Raw genomic sequence first — 25719 nt, forward strand, 5'->3', positions numbered from 1 at the left:
CTGTACCCGGTCACTATAGGTTGTACAGTATACAGCCCTGTACCCGGTCACTATAGATGTACAGTATACAGTCCTGTACCCGGTCACTATAGATGTACGGTATACAGTCCTGTACCCTGTCACTATAGATGTACAGTATACAGTCCCTGTACCCGGTCACTATAGATGTACAGTATACAGTTCTGTACCGTTCACTATAGATGTACAGTATACAGCCCTGTACCCGGTCACTATAGATGTACAGGTATACAGTCCTGTACCCGGTCACTATAGATGTACAGTGTACAGTCCTGTACCCGGTCACTATAGATGTACAGTATACAGTCCTGTACCCGGTCACTATAGATGTACAGTATACAGCCCTGTACCCGGTCACTATAGATGTACGGTATACAGCCCTGTACCCCGGTCACTATAGATGTACAGTATACAGCCCTGTACCCGGTCACTATAGATGTACAGTATACAGTCCTGTACCCGGTCACTATAGATGTACGGTATACAGTCCTGTACCCGGTCACTATAGATGTACGGTATACAGTCCTGTACCCGGTCACTATAGATGTACAGTATACAGCCCTGTACCCGGTCACTATAGATGTACAGTATACAGCCCTGTACCCGGTCACTATAGATGTACGGTATACAGTCCTGTACCCGGTCACTATAGATGTACGGTATACAGTCCTGTACCCGGTCACTATAGATGTACGGTATACAGTCCTGTACCCGGTCACTATAGATGTACGGTATACAGCCCTGTGCCCGGTGACTATAGATGTACGGTATACAGCCCTGTACCCGGTCACTATAGATGTACGGTATACAGTCCTGTACCCGGTCACTATAGATGTACGGTATACAGCCCTGAACCCGGTCACTATAGATGTACAGTATACAGTCCTGTACCCGGTCACTATAGATGTACAGTGTACAGTCCTGTACCCGGTCACTATAGATGTACAGTATACAGTCCTGTACCCGGTCACTATAGATGTACAGTATACAGTCCTGTGCCCGGTCACTATAGATGTACAGTATACAGTCCTGTACCCGGTCACTATAGATGTACGGTATACAGTCCTGTACCCGGTCACTATAGATGTACAGTATACAGTCCTGTACCCGGTCACTATAGATGTACGGTATACAGCCCTGTACCCGGTCACTATAGATGTACGGTATACAGCCCTGTACCCGGTCACTATAGATGTACGGTATACAGTCCTGTACCCGGTCACTATAGATGTACGGTATACAGTCCTGTACCCGGTCACTATAGATGTACGGTATACAGTCCTGTACCCGGTCACTATAGATGTACGGTATACAGTCCTGTACCCGGTCACTATAGATGTACAGTGTACAGTCCTGTACCCGGTCACTATAGATGTACGGTATACAGCCCTGTACCCGGTCACTATAGATGTACAGTATACAGCCCTGTACCCGGTCACTATAGATGTACAGTATACAGCCCTGTACCCGGTCACTATAGATGTACGGTATACAGCCCTGTACCCGGTCACTATAGATGTACAGTATACAGCCCTGTACCCGGTCACTATAGATGTACGGTATACAGCCCTGTACCCGGTCACTATAGATGTACAGTATACAGCCCTGTACCCGGTCACTATAGATGTACGGTATACAGTCCTGTACCCGGTCACTATAGATGTACAGTATACAGCCCTGTACCCGGTCACTATAGATGTACAGTATACAGCCCTGTACCCGGTCACTATAGATGTACGGTATACAGTCCTGTACCCGGTCACTATAGATGTACAGTATACAGCCCTGTACCCGGTCACTATAGATGTACGGTATACAGCCCTGTACCCGGTCACTATAGATGTACAGTATACAGCCCTGTACCCGGTCACTATAGATGTACGGTATACAGCCCTGTACCCGGTCACTATAGATGTACGGTATACAGTCCTGTACCCGGTCACTATAGATGTACGGTATACAGTCCTGTGCCCGGTCACTATAGATGTACGGTATACAGCCCTGTGCCCGGTCACTATAGATGTACAGTATACAGTCCTGTACCCGGTCACTATAGATGTACGGTATACAGTCCTGTACCCGGTCACTATAGATGTACAGTATACAGTCCTGTACCCGGTCACTATAGATGTACGGTATACAGTCCTGTACCCGGTCACTATAGATGTACGGTATACAGTCCTGTACCCGGTCACTATAGATGTACGGTATACAGTCCTGTACCCGGTCACTATAGATGTACGGTATACAGTCCTGTACCCGGTCACTATAGATGTACGGTATACAGTCCTGTACCCGGTCACTATAGATGTACAGTATACAGCCCTGTACCCGGTCACTATAGATGTACGGTATACAGCCCTGTACCCGGTCACTATAGATGTACAGTATACAGTCCTGTACCCGGTCACTATAGATGTACGGTATACAGTCCTGTACCCGGTCACTATAGATGTACAGTATACAGTCCTGTACCCGGTCACTATAGATGTACGGTATACAGCCCTGTACCCGGTCACTATAGATGTACGGTATACAGTCCTGTACCCGGTCACTATAGATGTACGGTATACAGTCCTGTACCCGGTCACTATAGATGTACGGTATACAGTCCTGTACCCGGTCACTATAGATGTACGGTATACAGTCCTGTACCCGGTCACTATAGATGTACAGTATACAGCCCTGTACCCGGTCACTATAGATGTTTGGTATACAGCCCTGTACCCGGTCACTATAGATGTACGGTATACAGTCCTGTACCCGGTCACTATAGATGTACGGTATACAGTCCTGTACCCGGTCAATATAGATGTACGGTATACAGTCCTGTGCCCGGTCACTATAGATGTACAGTATACAGCCCTGTGCCCGGTCACTATAGATGTACAGTATACAGCCCTGTGCCCGGTCACTATAGATGTACAGTATACAGTCCTGTACCCGGTCACTATAGATGTACGGTATACAGTCCTGTACCCGGTCACTATAGATGTACCTGTTCACACTTGCCGTCACTGCCTTGTACCTGCACCTGGTGACTCCTCTCCCGGATCTTGTCGCGGTGACTGATCAGACGGGGTCCCTGGGGGCCCGCACTGTTGTCTCTTTTGTCATTCACCAGGAAGATCTTATGCAGGTTCTAGGGAGCAGAAAATGGGATTAGGTTCCGTTCAGACGACCGTATTTCTGGGTCCGCATCCGTTCTGCAATTTTGCGGATTGGTGCGGACCCATTCATTTCAACGCGGACACAAAAGATTCGGACAGCACACCGCGAGCCGTCCGCATCTGTAGTTCCCTTCCACGGCCTCGCAAAAAAGATAGAGCATGACAAGAATAGGCATTTCTATCATAGGGCCGGCGCACGCGGTCAGTTCCCGTGTTTTGCAGATCCGTCATTTGCGGTCGTGTGAATGTCCTGCACTGCCATGTGTGCAGTATCTGAAATCAAGGAGCAGCGCCCCTAGTGGTGGCGCTCAGCGAGCACAGCGCCTGTAATACTGCAAACCGGAGGCCTGAGGAAGCGCAGGGCGCGCAAAACCGCTCTCACCTGCTAACTGTGCTGCACCTGCATCGGTATGAGCGCTGCAGAAAGATTGGCGAGCGCCGCTGACGGCTGTTCTCTTCTGGTTTTCAATATTATACGAGTTGTGTGAATGTAGCCTTATTATGTGGATTATTTGGGCAACGTATGGCGGTGGTATTATTAGGCGGTGTCTGGCGGTGGTATTATTAGGCGGTGTATGGCTTTGGTATTATTAGGCGGTGTCTGGCGATGGTATTATTAGGCGGTGTCTGGCGGTGGTATTATTAGGCGGTGTCTGGCGGTGGTATTATTAGGCGGTGTCTGGCGGTGGTATTATTAGGCAGTGTATGGCTGTGGTATTATTAGGCGGTGTATGGCGGTGGTATTATCAGGCGGTGTATGGCTGTGGTATTATCAGGCGGTGTATGGCAGTGGTATTATTAGGCGGTGTATGGCGGTGGTATTATTAGGCGGTGTATGGCTGTGGTATTATTAGGCAATGTATGGCTGTGGTATTATTAGGCGGTGTATGGCGGTGGTATTATTAGGCACTGCATGGCGGTGGTATTGTTAGGCGGTGTATGGCTGTGGTATTATTAGGCGGTGCATGGCGGTGGTATTATTAGGCGGTGTATAGCTGTGGAATTATTAGGCGGTGTATGGCGGTGGTATAATTAGGCGGTGTATAGCTGTGGTATTATTAGGCGGTGTATGGCTGTGGTTTTATTAGGCGGTGTATGGCTGTGGTTTTATTAGGCGGTGTATGGCTGTGGTATTAGTAGGCGGTGTATGGCTGTGGTATTATTAGACACCGTATGGATTATTTGGGCACCGTATGGCGGTGGTATTGTTAGGCACTGCATTATGGTGGTATTGTTAGGCGGTGTATGGCTGTGGTATTATTAGGCGGTGTATGGCGGTGGTATTATTAGGCGGTGTATGGCTGTGGTATTGTTAGGCGGTGTATGGCTGTGGTATTATTAGGCGGTGTATGCCGGTGGTATTATTAGGCGGTGTATGGCTGTGGTATTATTAGGCGGTGTATGCCGGTGGTATTATTAGGTGGTGTATGGCTGTGGTATTATTAGACACAGTATGGATTATTTGGGCACCGTATGGCGGTGGTATTGTTAGGCACTGCATGGCGGTGGTATTATTAGGCGGTGTATGGCATTGGTATTATTAGGCGGTGTATGGCGGTGCTATTGTTAGGCAGTGTATGTTTGTGGTATTATTAGGCGGTGTATGGCTGTGGTATTATTAGACACAGTATGGATTATTTGGGCACCGTATGGCGGTGGTATTGTGGCTCCAATGATCCTTTCCTTCACCTCCCTGATCACTCACCTTCCTTTCTTTCTGAGAGAGAGACAGAGAGTCCACGACCGACACCAGGTGCTCGGCGATGTCGGGGTCCAGGCCGTCTGCTCGGGGGTCCGCCGCCATCTCACTTGGAGGTAACAGACCCTTCTCAGTTGCAGCAACCTGCCAGATACATGAAACATCACAACAGCGCTCCTCTGCTGGGAGTGGGAGGTCTCGTCTGCAGAGCTGACAGTCTCGGGCCCGGGCTACACTGGAGTTGCAGTGCTGCACGACTTACCTGAGCCCCAGATGACATACCTGGTGTGGGGGCTAAAGGATCGGTTTATCTTCCACAGAGAAGCCGCACTGCGCCCCGGACTCCCCTTCTCCGCCAAACTGTGCAATGCTTGATGCTGCACTGGATTGTTGGAGCTCGGCATCTAACTCTGGGGGGGTCCCTGCAGCATCCCCCACAACCCCCTGGTGACAGTACCTGCTCCAGCATGCAGTGCAGTATGACAGGGACCGAGAGCAGCTCTTCAGGGAGGTCACGCAGGAGCTCACTGTACAACCTGGTGTCCACGTCCACCGCCGCTGGGGTCTCCATCTGCCCTGTAGAGACACAAGTATTGGAGGGGGAATCTAATAAATGGGCCCTGCAACTCTCTGTGACCCTATGATCATGCAGCCAGCAGTGTAAAGTATAGGGGGTTTTCATTCTCTTTATAATTTCTGCTGCTTACTAAACCTGGAACACAGCATGTTACATGTAGTACATCAGGCTTAGAGGAGGAGAAAATGTATCCACATGTGTATATAGAGACATGTTAACCATGGCAACCAGAATGAAAGCCTCCATTCTTTACACTGCAGGCTGCATATGGGGAATTGGAAAATAGTGCAAACTAGAAGTAATGTGTATATTGCAATAGTTTCTTCTATGCCATGGATGTGCCAGGTTCTTCCCGGCCATGTCTCACATGCTGTACGTACCGATTGGGGGGGTTGGTGGCGGCAGTGAGAACGTCGGATGCATCTCGTCCCCTTGGCCTTTCTTTCTGCCCATTGGAGTTGATGGCAGGAGTGCAGCTGAGGTCTGAAAAGGAAAGGGCCCCAGGAATTATGGGTACAACTCAAGGAGGCTTGGAGAATACACGGGATATTAACGTGGATGGGAGTCTTCAGTTCTCATTATCTCTAATACCAATCAGCCCCACTTCCTGAGTGTGAAGAAACAGGACACTTCCTCGTGGGAGGGGCATACCTGACCATGTGTTTTAACGCCCATGAGGAGCACTCCAGGAAAGGCTACCACTACACCCTCTAATTCATGTCATGTAACCTTCCCATGAGACAAGTTCCTTAAAGACCTGGGCTCACAGACAATGGGCTGTGGAGTTTTCTGAAGATTGTTAGATTGTTGTAAATGTCCCTGGTGTGACCTCTAGTGCATGAATGACCACTCATGTCCTATGTCCCATTTCTTCTAAATTATTTGCTTCATATCATGGCTATTTTGGGCCTCCTCGTGTGAACACTCCACTTCTGGTCTGCTCCAACATTCATACTGGATTTAGGGAGATGCTAGAACGTACATATCTGCTGTGTTCAGCCATTTTTTTTTTTTTCATCACTGATATGTTTAGGGTCTTAGTCTTGCTGGAAGACCCAACATGTGTCATGATTCAGGTCAAAGATGGACACTAACATTCTCTCTAAAATGTAAATGGTGCAATTTAGAATTCATGTGTTCCCAGGGAAGCAAAACAGTCGCAGATCCAGATACTTTACCCTCATATGTCCATAGGTCATTCGGTAGTCTTCTAGGTCAGTTGTCTAGGCTTCTTATTGTTCTTAACAAAGTTTAAATGAACAGCAGAGTTCTCTTTTTGCTACACTATCTTCTTGGGCAGTGGTCTCCTCCTTACTCGAGTTTCTTCTTGGACAATGGTCATCCCCTCCTCTCCTTTTCCAAATCTGATATAGTTTTAGGTCAAATTTTTGCAGAAATATACCGTAGAGAATTTTGAAGAGTTCACAAACTTGGACAGTGATGGTTTCTTCCTCACTAGACTTTCATCTAGGACAGTGGTGGTCTTATCTACTCTATATTTTCTTCTTGGCAGTGATGGTCCTTGACAAACTCTCTTTTCTAACAGTCCTGGCCTAATCCCCCTTATTCTTTCCTCTTGGATAGTGAAGGTCTCCTTCTCACTATCCTTTCTTCTTGGATAGTGTTGGTCTATTCCTAGCTATCTTTTCCTCTTGGACAGTGTTGGTCTCCTCCTCACTATCCATTCTTCATGGACATGGTGGCCTCCTTCCCACTACACTTTGTTATTGGACAGCGCTGGTCTATTCCTAGCTCTCTTTTCCTCTTGGGCAGTGTTGGGCTCCTGCTCACTATCTTTCTTCCTGAACATTGGTGGCCTCCTCAGTATACTTTCATTATGGACAAGTGTTCCCCTCATTAGATATTCCTCTTGGGACAGACATGATTTCCTCTTCACTAAGCTTTAGGCCTCATGCACACGACCGTTGTGTGCATCCGTGGCCGTTGTGCCGTTTTCCGTTTTTTTTCGCGGACCCATTGACTTTCAATGGGTCCGTGGAAAAATCGGAAAATACACCGTTTTGCAGCCGAGGCCGTGATCCGTGTATCCTGTCCGTCAAAAAAATATGACCTGTCCTATTTTTTTGACGGACAACGGTTCACGGACCCATTCAAGTCAATGGGTCCGTGAAAGAACACGGATGCACACAAGATTGGCATCCGTGTCTGTGATCCGTGGCCGTAGGTTACTTTCATACAGACGGATCCGAAGATCCGTCTGCATAAAAGCTTTTTCATAGCTGAGTTTTCACTTTGTGAAAACTCAGATCCGACAGTATATTCTAACACAGAGGCGTTCCCATGGTGATGGGGATGCTTCTAGTTAGAATATACAACGAACTGTGTACATGACTGCCCCCTGCTGCCTGGCAGCACCCGATCTCTTACAGGGGGCCGTGATCCGTACAATTAACCCCTCAGGTGCTGCACCTGAAGGGGTTAATTGTGCTATCATAGCCCCCTGTAAGAGATCCGGGGCTGCCAGGCAGCAGGGGGCAGACCCCCCTCCCTCCCCAGGTTAAATTTCATTGGTGGCCAGTGTGCCCCCCCTCCCTCCCTCTATTGTAATGATAACATTGGTGGCACAGTGTGCGCCCCCCCCGCCCCCCCCTCCCTCCCTCTATTGTAATAATGACATTGGTGGCACAGTGTTCGCCCCCCCCCCCCCTCCCTCTATTGTAATAATAGCATTGGTGGCACAGTGAGCGCCCCCCCCCTTCCCTCCCTCTATTGTAATAATGACATTGGTGGCACAGTGTTCGCCCCCCCCCTCCCTCTATTGTAATAATAGCATTGGTGGCACAGTGTGCGCCCCCCCTCCCTCCCTCTATTGTAATAATAGCATTGGTGGCACAGTGTGCGCCCCCCCTCCCTCCCTCTATTGTAATAGCATTGGTGGCACAGTGTGCGCCCCCCCCTCCCTCTATTGCATTAACATTGGTAGCAGTGTGTGCCCCCCCCCTCCCTCTATTGCATTAACATTGGTAGCAGTGTGCGCCCCCCCCCCCCTCCTCCCTCTATTGTTTTAATACATTGGTGGCAGTGTGCGCCCCCCCCTCCTCCCTCTATTGTTTTAATACATTGGTAGCAGTGTGCGCCCCCCCCCCTCCTCCCTCTATTGTTTTAATACATTGGTAGCAGTGTGCGCCCCCCCCCCCCCTCCTCCCTCTATTGTTTTAATACATTGGTGGCAGTGTGCGGCCTCCCCTCTCCCCCCCCCCCCCAGATCATTGGTGGCAGCGGAGTTCCGATCGGAGTCCCAGTTTAATCGCTGGGGCTCCGATCGGTAACCATGGCGACGAGGACGCTACTGCAGTCCTGGTTGCCATGGTTACTTAGCCTTAGCAATAGTAGAAGATTCATACTTAACTGCTGGCTGCTGCGATGTCTGCGTCCGGCCGGGAGCTCCACCTACTGGTAAGTGACAGCAATGCGCCGCACAGACCTGTCACTTACCAGTAGGAGGAGCTCCCGGCCGGACACAGAGATCGCAGCAGCAAGCAGCCAGGTAAGTATGATGCTTCTACTCTGCTGCCACCAATGATCGGGGGGGGGGGGGCCGCACACTGCCACCAATGCTATTATTACAATAGAGGGAGGGAGGGGGGGCGGGGGGGGGGGGCGCACACTGGCCACCAACGAGTTAACTACAGGGGAGGGAGGGGGGGCCCACTGGCCACCAATGAGTTAAAAACAGGGGGCAGTCATGTACACAGTTTTTTTGTATATTCTAACCTGAAGCGTCCCCATCACCATGGGAACGCCTCTGTGTTAGAATATACTGTCGGATCTGAAGTTCACAAAGTAGCTCATATCCGACAGTATATTCTAACATAGAGGCGTTCCCATGGTGATGGGGACGCTTCAAGTTAAAATATACCATCGGAATGGAGAAAACTCCAATCCGATGGTATAAAAGAACTCCAGACTTTACATTGAAAGTCAATGGGGGACGGATCCGTTTGAAATGGCACCATATTGTGTCAACGTCAAACGGATCCGTCCCCATTGACTTGCATTGTAATTCAGGACGGATCCGTTTGGCTCCGCACGGCCAGCCGGACACCAAAACAACTTTTTTTTCAGGTCCGTGGATCCTCCAAAAATCAAGGAAGACCCACGGACGAAAAAACGGTCACGGATCACGGACCTACGGACCCCGTTTTTGCGGACCGTGAAAAAATACTGTCGTGTGCATGAGGCCTAATTCATAGACAGTGGTGGTCTCTTCCTCACTATACTGTCTTTTTGGAGAGTGCTGGTCTTCTCTTCACTATACTTTCTTCTAGGACAATGGTAGCCCCTCCTTGCTGTATTTTCTTCTTGGACAATGAGGATCTCCTGCTCACTATCCTTTCTTCTTGGACAGTGATGGTTTCTTCCACACTAAACTTTCTTCTTGGATGGCAGTGGTCTCCTACTCATTACAATTTCTTCCGGGACACTGCTGGACTCCTTCTCATTATCTGTTCTTCTAGGACAGTGGAGATGTCCTCATTACTATTTTTGTTCCTCTTGGACAGTGGTAGTCTCCTCCTCACTACACTTTCCTCTAGGACACTGGTGGTCTATTCAATAAACATTCTTCTTGGACACCCATGGTCTCCACTTCACTAGACTTTCTCCATGGGCAGTGGTTGTCCGATTTCCTCACCAGAAAATCTTCTTGGACAGGCCTGGTGTCCTATTTTCTAAACTTTCTTCTTGACCAACAGTGATCTCCTCGACACTATACATTCCTCTTAGACAGTGGAGGCTTTCTCTTCGCTATCCTTCTGGGTCAGTAATGATCTCCTTCTTGCCGTCCCTTCTTCTTGATACATTATAAATTCCACCTCACTATGCTTTCTTCTTGGCCTTCTCTTCTGCATCACACAAACACAATTGCTCGGTGTGTGAGATGAGGAAACAGCACAGAAACAGACTGCATTTCATGTGATGTTGGGAACACTCAGGTGGTGGAGTTACAAGTCTGGAGAGGAAGGCAGCAGCCATCTTAGAGTGAGGCAGTGAGAGACACTGAGGAACTGAGTGAGCAGAGAGTCCGACAGCATCCAGGTGTGAGAGCATCCCTCGGTGACCAGAGCTGCAGCTAAGTGAAGCTGATCGTGTTTAAGACCCTGTCCAGAGGAACGAGGATTGCTTCCAGGAATGCTGATGGGAGCTGAGGAGCATAGCTTCATACATTGCAGGACTGCATGCTGAACTTCTGCCGCGACATCTTCTGTACACTGCTCCTACCCAATCAGCAGTGACGGCTCTTCTCTGTGGGTCCTCAGAGATCGTATTCGTTGAGGTTCAGTGTTCATAGTCCCATGCTGTAGACCCCTGGTTATAGGTCTCAGCTTGATGTTCTACAAATAGGAGCTCATCACCCATCACACCCCTGACCGCTTCCCAATGACTCTCCTGACTGAACTGGTCATCATCACGGGGTTCACTTACATTTTCAAACACTGTATGAAATATAACGTAATAGCATCGGTGCACATCCCAGAGGATGGTGTGGAGTGCGGCTGTGACGTCTCACCTCTGGAGATGGTGGGAGCCTCTCTGGGGTCTGCTGCTTGGCTTCTGGGACGTGGAGGACCTCCATACTGCGGAGGTAATGCTGGTGCTGTCTGCGCCAATCCAGACAGTCGTACATGAGGCAGGCGACGTTCTCAAACACATCGGTGGCATACGCCAGCTGCACGGAGCAAGGAGATGACAGTATTACTACATTACCCCGTAATACTACTATTGCACTGTTACTACACACAGCCGTATAACTGCCCTCTTATTATTACTTCACACACCTGTATTACTGCCCTCTCATTATTACTCCACACACCTGTATTACTACCCTCTCATTATTACTCCACACACCTGTATTACTGCCCTCTCATTATTACTCCACACATCTGTATTACTGTCCTCTCATTATTACTCCACACACCTGTATTACTACCCTCTCATTATTACTCCACACATCTGTATTACAGTCCTCTCATTATTACTCCACACACCTGTATTACAGTCCTCTCATTATTACTCCACACACCTGTATTACTACCCTCTTATTATTACTTCACACACCTGTATTACTGCCCTCTCATTATTACTCCACACACCTGTATTACTACCCTCTCATTATTACTCCACACACCTGTATTACTGCCCTCTCATTATTACTCCACACATCTGTATTACAGTCCTCTCATTATTACTCCACACACCTGTATTACAGCCTTTTCATTATTACTCCACACACCTGTGTTACAGTTCACTCATTATTACACCACACACCTGTATTACAGTCTTTTCATTATTACTCCACACACCTGTATTACAGTCCTCTCATTATTACTCCATACACCTGTATTACAGCCTTTTTATTATTACTCCACACACCTGTATTACTACCCTCTAATTATTACTCCACACACCTGTATTACAGCTTTTTTATTATTACTCCACACACCTGTATTACAGGCTTTTCATTATTACTCCACACACCTGTATTACTGCCCTCTCATTATTACTCCACACACCTGTATTACTGCCCTCTCATTATTACTCCACACACCTGTATTACTGCCCTCTCATTATTACTCCACACATCTGTATTACAGGCTTTTCATTATTACTCCACACACCTGTATTACAGGCTTTTCATTATTACTCCACACACCTGTATTACTGCCCTCTCATTATTACTCCACACACCTGTATTACTGCCCTCTCATTATTACTCCACACACCTGTATTACTGCCCTCTCATTATTACTCCACACACCTGTATTACTACCCTCTCATTATTACTCCACACACCTGTATTACTGCCCTCTCATTATTACTCCACACATCTGTATTACAGTCCTCTCATTATTACTCCACACACCTGTATTACAGCCTTTTCATTATTACTCCACACACCTGTGTTACAGTTCACTCATTATTACACCACACACCTGTATTACAGTCTTTTCATTATTACTCCATACACCTGTATTACAGCCTTTTTATTATTACTCCACACACCTGTATTACTACCCTCTAATTATTACTCCACACACCTGTATTACAGCTTTTTTATTATTACTCCACACACCTGTATTACTGCCCTCTCATTATTACTCCACACACCTGTCTTACTGCCCTCTCATTATTACTCCACACACCTGTATTACTGCCCTCTCATTATTACTCCACACACCTGTATTACAGGCTTTTCATTATTACTCCACACACCTGTATTACAGGCTTTTCATTATTACTCCACACACCTGTATTACTGCCCTCTCATTATTACTCCACACACCTGTATTACTGCCCTCTCATTATTACTCCACACACCTGTATTACTGCCCTCTCATTATTACTCCACACATCTGTATTACAGTCCTCTCATTATTACTCCACACACCTGTATTACAGCTTTTTTATTATTACTCCACACACCTGTATTACAGGCTTTTCATTATTACTCCACACACCTGTATTACAGCCTTTTCATTATTGCTCCACACACCTGTATTACAGTCCTCTCATTATTACTCCACACACCTGTATTACAGTACTCTCATTATTACTCCACACACCTGTATTACAGCCTTTTCATTATTACCCCACACACCTGTATTACAGTCCTCTCATTATTACTCCACACACCTGTATTACAGCCTTTTCATTATTGCTCCACACACCTGTATTACAGTCCTCTCATTATTACTCCACACACCTGTATTACAGCCTTTTCATTATTACTCCACACACCTGTATTACTGCCCTCTCATTATTACTTCACACACCTGTATTACAGCTTTTTTATTATTACTCCACACACCTGTATTACAGGCTTTTCATTATTACTTCACACACCTGTATTACAGCCTTTTAATTATTACTCCACACACCTGTGTTACAGTCATCTCATTATTACTCCACACACCTGTATTACAGTCATCTCATTATTACTTCACACACCTGTATTACTACCCTCTATTTATTACTCCACACACACCTGTATTACAGTCCTCTCATTATTACTCCACACACCTGTATTACTGCCCTCTCATTATTACTCCACACACCAGTATTACTGCCCTCTCATTATTACCCCATACACCTGTATTACAGTCCTCTTATTATTACTCCACACACCTATATTACTGCCCTCTCATTATTACTCCACACACCTGTATTACTACCCTCTCATTATTACTCCACACACCTGTATTACAGTCCTCTCATTATTACTCCACACACCTGTATTACTACCCTCTATTTATTACTCCACACACCTGTATTACAGTCCTCTCATTATTACTCCACACACCTGTATTACTGCCCTCTCATTATTACTCCACGCACCAGTATTACTGCCCTCTCATTATTACCCCATACCTGTATTACAGTCCTCTTATTATTACTCCACACACCTATATTACTGCCCTCTCATTATTACTCCACACACCTGTATTACTACCCTCTCATTATTACTCCACACACCTGTATTACAGTCCTCTCATTATTACTCCACACACCTGTATTACTAACCTCACATTATTGCTCCACACACCTGTATTACTACCCTCTCATTATTACTCCACACACCTGTATTACTGCCCTCTCATTATTACTCCACAAACCTGTATTACAGTCCTCTCATTATTACTCCACACATCTGTATTACTGCCCTCTCATTATTACACCACACACCTGTATTACAGTCCTCTTATTATTACTCCACACACCTGTATTACTGGCCTCTCATTATTACTCCACACACCTGTATTACTACCCTCTCATTATTACTCCACACACCTGTATTACTGCCCTCTCATTATTACTCCACACATCTGTATTACAGTCCTCTCATTATTACTCCACACACCTGTATTACACCTTTTTTATTATTACTCCACACACCTGTATTACAGACTTTTCATTATTACTCCACACACCTGTATTACTGCCCTCTCATTATTACTCCACACATCTGTATTACAGTCCTCTCAATATTACTCCACACACCTGTATTACTGCCCTCTCATTATTACTCCACACACCTGTATTACAGCCTTTTCATTATTACTCCACACACCTGTATTACAGTCCTCTTATTATTACTCCACACACCTGTATTGCAGCCTTTTTATTATTACTCCACACACCTGTATTCTCCACATACATGTATTACTGCCCTCTCAATATTACTCCAAACCTGTATTACTGCCCTCTCAATATTACTCCAAACCTGTATTTCAGTCCTCTCATTATTACTCCACACATCTGTATTACTACCCTTTTATTATTACTCCACACACCCCTATTACAGTCCTCTTATTATTACTCCACACACACCCGTATTTCTACGCTCTCATTATTACTCCACACACCTGTACTACAGTCCTCTCATTATTACTCCACACACCTGTATTTCAATCCTCTCATTATTACTCCACACACCTGTATTACTGCCCTCTCATTAATACTTCACACACCCATATTACTGCCCTCTCATTATTACTCCACACACCTGTATTACTACCCTCTATTTATTACTCCACACACCTGTATTACAGTCCTCTCATTATTACTCCACACACCTGTATTACTGCCCTCTCATTATTAGGCCTCTTTCACACGACCGTTTTTTTTTTTCCGTTTTGCGGGCCGTTTTTTGCGGTCCGTATACGGTCCGTATACGGAACCATTCATTTCAATGGTTCCGCAAAAAAACGGAATGTACTCCGTGTGCATTCCGTTTCCGTATTTCCGTTTTTCCGTTCCGTTTAAAGATAGAACATGTCCTATATTTGGCCGCAAATCACGTTCCGTGGCTCCATTAAAGTCTATGGGTCCGCAAAAAAACGGAATGCATACGGAAATGCATCCGTATGTCTTCCGTATCCGTTCCGTTTTTTGCGGAACCATCTATTGAAAATGTTATGCCCAGCCCAATTTTTAATATGAAATTACTGTATACTGTATTTGCCATACGGAAAAACGGAACGGAACAACGGAACGGAAACGGAACCACAACGGAAGCAAAAAACGGAACAACGGATCCGTGAAAAACGGACCGCAAAACACTGAAATGGACATACTGTCGTGTGAAAGAGGCCTTACTCCACGCACCAGTATTACTGCCCTCTCATTATTACCCCATACCTGTATTACAGTCCTCTTATTATTACTCCACACACCTATATTACTGCCCTCTCATTATTACTCCACACACCTGTATTACTACCCTCTCATTATTACTCCACACACCTGTATTACAGTCCTCTCATTATTACTCCACACACCTGTATTACTAACCTCACATTATTACTCCACACACCTGTATTACTACCCTCTCATTATTACTCCACACACCTGTATTACTGCCCTCTCATTATTACTCCACAAACCTGTATTACGGTCCTCTCATTATTACTCCACACATCTGTATTACTGCCCTCTCATTATTACACCACACACCTGTATTACAGTCCTCTTATTATTACTCCACACACCTGTATTACTGGCCTCTCATTATTACTCCACACACCTGTATTACTACCCTCTCATTATTACTCCACACACCTGTATTACTGCCCTCTCATTATTACTCCACACATCTGTATTACAGTCCTCTCATTATTACTCCACACACCTGTATTACACCTTTTTTATTATTACTCCACACACCTGTATTACAGCCTTTTCATTATTACTCCACACACCTGTATTACTGCCCTCTCATTATTACTCCACACATCTGTATTACAGTCCTCTCAATATTACTCCACACACCTGTATTACTGCCCTCTCATTATTACTCCACACACCTGTATTACAGCCTTTTCATTATTACTCCACACACCTGTATTACAGTCCTCTTATTATTACTCCACACACCTGTATTACAGCCTTTTTATTATTACTCCACACACCTGTATTCTCCACATACATGTATTACTGCCCTCTCAATATTACTCCAAACCTGTATTACTGCCCTCTCAATATTACTCCAAACCTGTATTACAGTCCTCTTATTATTACTCCACACACCTGTATTTCAGTCCTCTCATTATTACTCCACACATCTGTATTACTACCCTTTTATTATTACTCCACACACCCCTATTACAGTCCTCTTATTATTACTCCACACACACCCGTATTTCTACGCTCTCATTATTACTCCACACACCTGTACTACAGTCCTCTCATTATTACTCCACACACCTGTATTTCAATCCTCTCATTATTACTCCACACACCTGTATTACTGCCCTCTCATTAATACTTCACACACCCATATTACTGCCCTCTTATTATTACTCCATACAGCTGTATTACTGCCCTCTCATTATTACTCCACACACCTGTACTACAGTCCTCTCATTATTACTTCACACACCTGTACTACAGTCCTCTCATTATTACTCCACACACCCCTATTACTACGCTCTCATCCCTATTCCACTCACCTGCACCTCCACGTTACTCCAGTCACCGGGTTGGCCGCCTTCTTTCACCGGGTACTGCAGTCTGGCCACCTGGCTGAGGGGTGATCCCGCCTTCCCGGAGTCCAGGATGGGTTCCAGGTATTTCCAGAATGTATCCAGAGATTTCCTGAGCGTTTCTTTCCTCTGCTTCTCGGCTTCTAGAACTGAGATGATGGGATTCTCTATAACTAAGTGGGTACAGCCCCTCATATTGAGGAAGCATGCCCCCGCCCTGAGTCACCTGCACCACAAGGTGCCCCCAGGACGGCCCGTGTGTGGAGGGTGTAGGGGCTGATTGGCACGGTCCGTGTGTCGGCCGCATCTCCCGGGGCCCACAGTGATTTACGATACAGTCAGTTCCTCTGTGAGTACGGCGCAATAGACCCGCCATCAGATAGGATCTCACAGTATCATACATTACTATGCTGCAGTCGGCTTGTGTCCCCTGCATGAGGCACCCAAACCGCCATGTGCTTGAGGCCCCGGGCTGACACATAAGGAGGCACAGCCCTGCCCCCTCCTGGAGCTTGAGGACCTGTACAGTACCTAGGTCGGTGGTGGTCCAACCTTCAAGCTGGGACAACTAGTTTGTTCGTCCAATGAAACTTTAAGTACCTTTTTGATATAATCTCAGTTTCCTAAATTTTTTAAGATCTCTGCTTGCTGGATGTGAAAGGGAATAACGATGGTTCTATCCAGAGACTTACAGAGCTGCGCATCGGCGTCTACTGGACATCTTCAAGATGACTCTTAAGCTCCTTCATGTAGCATGAATGTTGCCATTCACTGACAGCAAGCAAAAAGTCATAACAAAGTAGGGGAACTGAAACACAAAATGTATAAGAAAGCTGCAAAAAGTGTCGTTCAGGGTTTCTGAAGAAAACTCGTCCTTCACGAGCATCTTTTCTGGCAGTTATAAAAAAATAAAACGCCATAAAAACTGCTTGCTTTTTTCTGCACGCGGCGCGCGCTTCTGCTGCAGATTTACTGGTGTTTTTGTGAATATTTGATGGTGTTTTTTTTTCTGGTGCTTTTTCCCCTGTAAAAGAGGAGATAAAAAATGCCTGAAAAAAAGACACAAAAAAGTCACCAGATTAAAAAACACCAGGAGCAAAAAAAATAAAATAAAAAAAAACCCAAGCGCTATATGTCTTCCATTTAATACTTCCCAGAGACTTGCCGCTAACATCCGGAGCTGGCGTTTCTGCCGTTAGAAAATGTAAAAGTGCAGAAAAAAGCCACTGAAACCCCGTGTGTGAATTCACCCGAAGAGCGGGCAGAGAACATGCTACATAAACATAAAGGAGCGCAGGCGGAAAAGGGGAAAATATGAGAAGATCGGCACCAACCGTCTGGAGCGCAGCCGGGCTCCACCTGATCAGCCGGCGTACCGCCATATATCTGAGACGAGATCCTGATGACACTGGACACACGGACGCCGAGATCAGCCAAGAGCGCAACGATCTGCGGGTGATACACTCCAAGAACGATGATGTAGTGCTGAGCACCGTCATCAGGCTCATCATCTGTAAATACAACCGCCAGGTCAGAGGCACTGCACCGCCACACACAACAGTCACCACATACTAGAGGGACGACCAGCAACTCGCAGCACTAATACTACACATAGGAGCAGTATTATAGTAGTTATATTCCTTTACATAGGAGGCAGTATTATAGTAGTTATATTCTTGTACATAGGAGCAGTATTATAGTAGTTATATTCTTGTACATAGGAGCAGTATTATAGTAGTTATATTCTTGTACATAGGAGCAGTATTATAGTAGTTATATTCTGTACATAGGAGCAGTATTATAGTAGTTATATTCTTGTACATAGGAGCAGTATTAGTAGTTATATTCTTGTACATAGGAGCAGTATTATAGTAGTTATATTCTTGTACATAGGAGTATTATAGTAGTTATATTCTTGTACATAGGAGCAGTATTATAGTAGTTATATTCTGTACATAGGAGCAGTATTATAGTAGTTATATTCTTGTACATAGGAGCAGTATTATAGTAGTTATATCTTGTACATAGGAGCAGTATTATAGTAGTTATATTCTTGTACATAGGAGCAGGACTTATAGTAGTTATATTCTTGTACATAGGAGCAGTATTTATAGTAGGTATATTTCTTGTACATAGGAGCAGTATTATAGTAGTTATATTACTGTATCATAGGGATGGCCGTATTATAGTAGTTATATTCTGTATATAGGAAGCAGTATTATAGTAGTTATATTCCTGTACATAGGAGCAGTATTTATAGCTCAGTTATATTCCTTGTACATAGGAGGCAGTATTATAGTAGTTATATTCTTGTACAGAGGAGCAGTATTATAGTAGTTATATTCTTTTACATAGGAGGCAGTATTATAGTAGTTCTAATTCTTGTACACTAGGAGGCAGTATTATAGTAGTTATATTCCTTGTACATAGGAGCAGTATTCTAGTAGGGTATATTCCTGTACATAGGAGGCAGTATTATAGGTACTACATAGGGAGTTATTATCTGTTATATCTGTATATAGGAGCAGTATTATAGTAGTTATATGCTTGGACATAGGAGCAGTATTATAGTTATATTCTTGTACATAGGAGCAGTATTATAGTAGTTATATTCTTGTACATAGGAGCAGTATTATAGTAGTTATATTCTTGTACATAGGAGCAGTATTATAGTAGTTATATTCTTGTACATAGGAGCAGTATTATAGTAGTTATATTCTTGTACATAGGAGCAGTATTATAGTAGTTATATTCTTGTACATAGGAGCAGTATTATAGTAGTTATATTCTTGTACATAGGAGCAGTATTATAGTAGTTATATTCTTGTACATAGGAGCAGTATTATAGTAGTTATATTCTTGTACATAGGAGCAGTATTATAGTAGTTATATTCTTGTACATAGGAGCAGTATTATAGTAGTTATATTCGTACATAGGAGCAGTATTATAGTTGTTATATTCTTGTACATAGGAGCAGTATTATAGTAGTTATATTCTTGTACATAGGAGCAGTATTATAGTAGTTATATTCTTGTACATAGGAGCAGTATATAGTAGTTATATTCTTGTACATAGGAGCAGTATTATAGTAGTTATATTCTTGTACATAGGAGCAGTATTATAGTAGTTATATTCTTGTACATAGGAGCAGTATTATAGTAGTTATATTCTTGTACATAGGAGCAGTATTATAGTAGTTATATTCTTGTACATAGGAGCAGTATTATAGTAGTTATATTCTTGTACATAGGAGCAGTATTATAGTAGTTATATTCTTGTACATAGGAGCAGTATTATAGTAGTTATATTCTTGTACATAGGAGCAGTATTATAGTAGTTATATTCTTGTACATAGGAGCAGTATTATAGTAGTTATATTCTTGTACATAGGAGCAGTATTATAGTAGTTATATTCTTGTACATAGGAGCAGTATTATAGTAGTTATATTCTTGTACATAGGAGCAGTATTAGTAGTTATATTCTTGTACATAGGAGCAGTATTATAGTAGTTATATTGTACATAGGAGCAGTATTATAGTAGTTATATTCTTGTACATAGGAGCAGTATTATAGTAGTTATATTCTTGTACATAGGAGCAGTATTATAGTAGTTATATTCTTGTACATAGGAGCAGTATTATAGTAGTTATATTCTTGTACATAGGAGCAGTATTATAGTAGTTATATTCTTGTACATAGGAGCAGTATTATAGTAGTTATATTCTTGTACATAGGAGCAGTATTATAGTAGTTATATTCTTGTACATAGGAGCAGTATTATAGTAGTTATATTCTTGTACATAGGAGCAGTATTATAGTAGTTATATTCTTGTACATAGGAGCAGTATTATAGTAGTTATATTCTTGTACATAGGAGCAGTATTATAGTAGTTATATTCTTGTACATAGGAGCAGTATTATAGTAGTTATATTCTTGTACATAGGAGCAGTATTATAGTAGTTATATTCTTGTACATAGGAGCAGTATTATAGTAGTTATATTCTTGTACATAGGAGCAGTATTATAGTAGTTATATTCTTGTACATAGGAGCAGTATTAGTAGTATATTCTTGTACATAGGAGCAGTATTATAGTAGTTATATTCTTGTACATAGGAGCAGTATTATAGTAGTTATATTCTTGTACATAGGAGCAGTATTATAGTAGTTATATTCTTGTACATAGGAGCAGTATTATAGTAGTTATATTCTTGTACATAGGAGCAGTATTAGTAGTTATATTCTTGTACATAGGAGCAGTATTATAGTAGTTATATTCTTGTACATAGGAGCAGTATTATAGTAGTTATATTCTTGTACATAGGAGCAGTATTATAGTAGTTATATTCTTGTACATAGGAGCAGTATTATAGTAGTTATATTCTTGTACATAGGAGCAGTATTATAGTAGTTATATTCTTGTACATAGGAGCAGTATTATAGTAGTTATATTCTTGTACAGGAGCAGTATTATAGTAGTTATATTCTTGTACATAGGAGCAGTATTATAGTAGTTATATTCTTGTACATAGGAGCAGTATTATAGTAGTTATATTCTTGTACATAGGAGCAGTATTATAGTAGTTATATTCTTGTACATAGGAGCAGTATTATAGTAGTTATATTCTTGTACATAGGAGCATTATTATAGTAGTTCTATTCTTGTACATAGAGCAGTATTATAGTAGTTATATTCCTTGTACCTAGGAGCGAGTATTATAGTAGTTATATTCTTGTACATAGGAGCCAGTATTATAGTAGTTCTATTCTTGTACATAGCAGCAGTATTATAGTAGTTCTATTCTTGTACATTGGAGGCAGTATTATAGTAGTTATTTCTTGTACATAGGAGCAGATTATAGTAGTTCTATTCTTGTACATAGGAGCAGTATTATAGTAGTTCTATTCTTGTACATTTGGACGGCAGTATTATAGTAGTTATATTCTTGTACATAGGAGCAGTATCTATAGTAGTTATATTCTTGTACATAGGAGCAGTATTATAGTAGTTATATTCTTGTACATAGGAGGCAGTATTATAGTAGTTCTATCCTGTACACTAGGAATAGTGTATAGTAGTTATATTCTTGTACATAGGAGCAGTATTATAGTAGTTATATTCTTGTACATAGGAGCAGTATTATAGTAGTTATATTCTTGTTACACAGGAGGCAGTGTTATAGTAGTTATATTCTTGTACAGAGGAGCAGTATTATAGTAGTTATATTCTGTACATAGGAGCAGTATTATAGCAGTTATATTCCTGTACATAGGGAGCAGTATTATAGTAGTTATATTCTTGTACATAGGAGCAGTATTATAGCAGTTATATTCTTGTACATAGGAGGTAGTATTATAGTAGTTATATTCTTGTACATAGGAGGCAGTATTATAGTAGTTATATCCCTGTACACAGGAGGCAGTGTTATAGTAGTTATATTCTTGTACATAGGAGCAGTATTATAGTAGTTATATTCTTGTACATAGGAGCAGTATTATAGTAGTTATATTCTTGTACACAGGAGGCAGTGTTATAGTAGTTATATTCTTGTACATAGGAGCAGTATTATAGTAGTTATATTCTTGTACATAGGAGCAGTATTATAGTAGTTATATTCTTGTACATAGGAGCAGTATTATAGCAGTTATATTCCTGTACATAGGGAGCAGTATTATAGTAGTTATATTCTTGTACATAGGAGCAGTATTATAGCAGTTATATTCTTGTACATAGGAGGTAGTATTATAGTAGTTATATTCTCGTACACAGGAGGCAGTGTTATTGTAGTTAGTGTTACTTACAGTAAAAGATCTCCTACATTCTACTTGCCTATATACATGTTGGTGTCTTCTTCTTCCCCTCTGCGTTTGAGATCGGTGTCTTTCTTTATAGGAGGTGGCGCATCTGGAACTTTTTTCCCTTTTCCTTTTGCAGGACCCTTTGCACTGGAAGGTTTAGCTTTAGGACTCTTTGTGGCCTTCTGTTTCAGTTTGTCTTCTGGCAGCTGAGGTAGAGCACAGAAATAGCAGTACAAGTAAATCTAACTAAATCTATCTTTATATGTATGGATCACTGCCCTCAGGATACAATATTTTCGACATACGATGTCCCAGACTCAGGTCCATCCAGTCAAGGTCACTTCCCTGGATTAGTTATCAGCTGTTCCTGACTGTAATATATAAGGACTTGTGTTATCTCTCTTAGTTATCTGCTTATTGTTCTTAAATCTTCATTTTCTCTTATTTTTGATGACATTTTGGGGCTTTGGAACCAATTACCCAACTTACAATGGTCCTCCTGGAACCCATTAATATTGTATCTTGAGGGACCAGTGTATAATCGTATCTATCTATCTAGATGGAGAAAGGCTCTAGTGTTGAGCCGAAACGTTGCGTCCTACATGAGTGAATAAGTCTTTTTTATTTTTTATATGTAAGAGTGCTGCCTTTTTGCTATTTTTGTCTATTTGGGCAATAGTCGCGTCCCATTGGGCTTGAACCTCCCTCTTTCGCCACCTTTTGTCTAGTGTGGCCCCTTGTCGGCTTTGTATCCATCCATCTCCAGGTTATAGCATGTTCTATCTGGAGTCATTTCTGCAGGTTCCTCTGCCTCGTGTCTGACATCTGGCCTCCTGTACATCGTCCTCTACGTCGTCCAGGCCCCTCCGGCCACCGCGGTTAATGTCACTCACCCTCCCTCACAATAACCAGGACTCAGCCGGTAGGTGGGAGCCTGGAGCACCTACTGTACCTAGAGGTGGTGGTGACCTCACCTTCTTCTCGGCCTCCCTCCTCTGCAGATCCTTCTGTTTGATGTTCAGGAACTGGAACTTGAGCAGCTTGGCCACCAGCGCAGGAGGTAACGTCTCCCCAGAGTCCAGTAAGGTCTTGGCAGCTTCTGTCACCTGTGGAGAAGACAGAGACGTTCTAGAATGTTCCGGGAGACACAGAGGGGAGCACAGCTCTGTAGCATAATCCGAGGGCGAACGCGAGCACTGGCACCCCTAGAACTAATCAGCACCCAAATCCTGAATACCAAGTGCAAAATCTGCATGTAACACGGAAGAGTCCTGCAAACACATCACATGACTTATCCTGAGACCCAGAGCTGCACTCACAGTTCAGCTGTTACATCACATCCTATACTGCATTCACTTCCAGGGCTGCACTCACAGTTCAGCTGTTACATCACATCCTATACTGCATTCACTTCCAGGGCTGCACTCACAGTTCAGCTGTTATATCACATCTTATACTGCATTCACCTCCAGGGCTGCACTCACAGTTCAGCTGTTATATCACATCTTATACTGCATTCACACCAGAGCTGCACTCACAATTCAGCTGTTATATCACATCTTATACTGCATTCACCTCCAGAGCTGCACTCACAGTTCAACTGTTACATCACATCCTATACTGTATTCACCTCCAGAGCTGCACTCACAATTCAGCTGTTATATCACATCTTATACTGCATTCACACCAGATCTGCACTCACAGTTCAGCTGTTACATCACATCCTATACTGTATTCACCTCCAGAGCTGCACTCACAATTCAGCTGTTATATCACATCTTATACTGCATTCACACCAGATCTGCACTCACAGTTCAGCTGTTACATCACATCCTATACTGTATTCACCTCCAGAGCTGCACTCACAATTCAGCTGTTATATCACATCTTATACTGCATTCACACCAGAGCTGCACTCACAGTTCAGCTGTTACATCACATCCAGAGCTACAGTACAATCACAATTCTGCTGCTATATCATATTATACTTCAGTCATATGCAGAGCTGCACTCATAATTCTGCTGTTAAATTAAGTTATACTCCATTCTCATCCAGAGCTGCACTTCACATCTGTAGTTACATCACATCCTTTGCTCTAGTCACATCCAGAGCTGTGGTAATTCTTTTCAAGGTTAACCGTGGAATCGGATTTTGTTGTCATGTGAGCTCCAATAATGCAGTGTTAAATGGACACCATTGTGACTGCAGCTCTGGCAGTGACTGGAGTACCAGACGTAATATACAGGTAGATTTAAGATGGGACATTGTGTAAAGATTCTGGGCCAAATTGGAAACTTCCTTTAAGAGAACATCTCCTGCTCTGGGCCCCCGACAAGTCTGGACCCCCACAGTCTCCTTCTTGGAGGCCATCTTGCTGATTTCAGTGGGGTCCAGTTTTCCTCCTGATCCCTTTGTCTGCCCTGTAGATTAGTGACATCAGGGGTGGCTGACACTTGGGGCCACAGGCTTGGTCAGATGGGGTGGCTGACACTTGGGGCCACAGGCTTGGTCAGATGGGGTGGCTGACACTTGGGGCCACAGGCTTGGTCAGATGATGTGAGGTTGTCACCGGTGGGAGCCTGCGCCTAAGGGGGAGCAACAATTCTGGGCTATAAAGAGGCCAATTAAGCCTTCAGCCGCTCCAGCAGCCGTGGCAGCCTGCGCTCCGACGTCCCGGCCTAATTGGGGTGAAATCAGGGTATTGAGTTTCCTGAGGGCGATGACAGAAGTGGGAACACACAGCTGGGTGCAGCAGATGTGGCACGGCAGACCCCCCATTTATGTCTATTGCACTTTTATGGCTGGGGGTTTTACAGCTTGTTTCCACCACATTTCGTACAACATCTGGACCTTCTCCTCTGAGCCCCCAAACCACTGCCAAATAATAAAGTAACCCCAAACTGCCCCATAAAATCTGCTGCTGACTGCGGGGGGCTGTGAACACAGCTGTAA

At 43.7% G+C, this 25719-nt stretch overlaps 1 protein-coding gene across 1 annotated transcript in view; it reads right to left on the reverse strand.

The window, feature by feature from the left end:
• SPAG17 (sperm associated antigen 17) overlaps positions 1 to 25137 on the reverse strand; it is a 63950-nt gene extending 38813 nt beyond the window's left edge. Inside the window, exons 1-10 of the mRNA XM_044274052.1 lie at positions 24997 to 25137; positions 23741 to 23872; positions 22798 to 22972; positions 18300 to 18476; positions 16933 to 17114; positions 10995 to 11153; positions 5845 to 5947; positions 5345 to 5463; positions 4894 to 5031; positions 3017 to 3160 (exon numbers count right to left, since the gene is read on the reverse strand). Coding sequence (XP_044129987.1) covers positions 3017 to 3160; positions 4894 to 5031; positions 5345 to 5463; positions 5845 to 5947; positions 10995 to 11153; positions 16933 to 17114; positions 18300 to 18476; positions 22798 to 22972; positions 23741 to 23872; positions 24997 to 25137 — 1470 coding nt within the window. The remainder of the gene's footprint in view (positions 1 to 3016; positions 3161 to 4893; positions 5032 to 5344; positions 5464 to 5844; positions 5948 to 10994; positions 11154 to 16932; positions 17115 to 18299; positions 18477 to 22797; positions 22973 to 23740; positions 23873 to 24996) is intronic.
• Positions 25138 to 25719: the final 582 nt, after the last annotated feature.

The sequence above is a fragment of the Bufo gargarizans genome, unplaced genomic scaffold, assembly GCF_014858855.1.
Source record: "Bufo gargarizans isolate SCDJY-AF-19 unplaced genomic scaffold, ASM1485885v1 original_scaffold_1420_pilon, whole genome shotgun sequence".
NCBI lineage: Eukaryota > Metazoa > Chordata > Amphibia > Anura > Bufonidae > Bufo > Bufo gargarizans.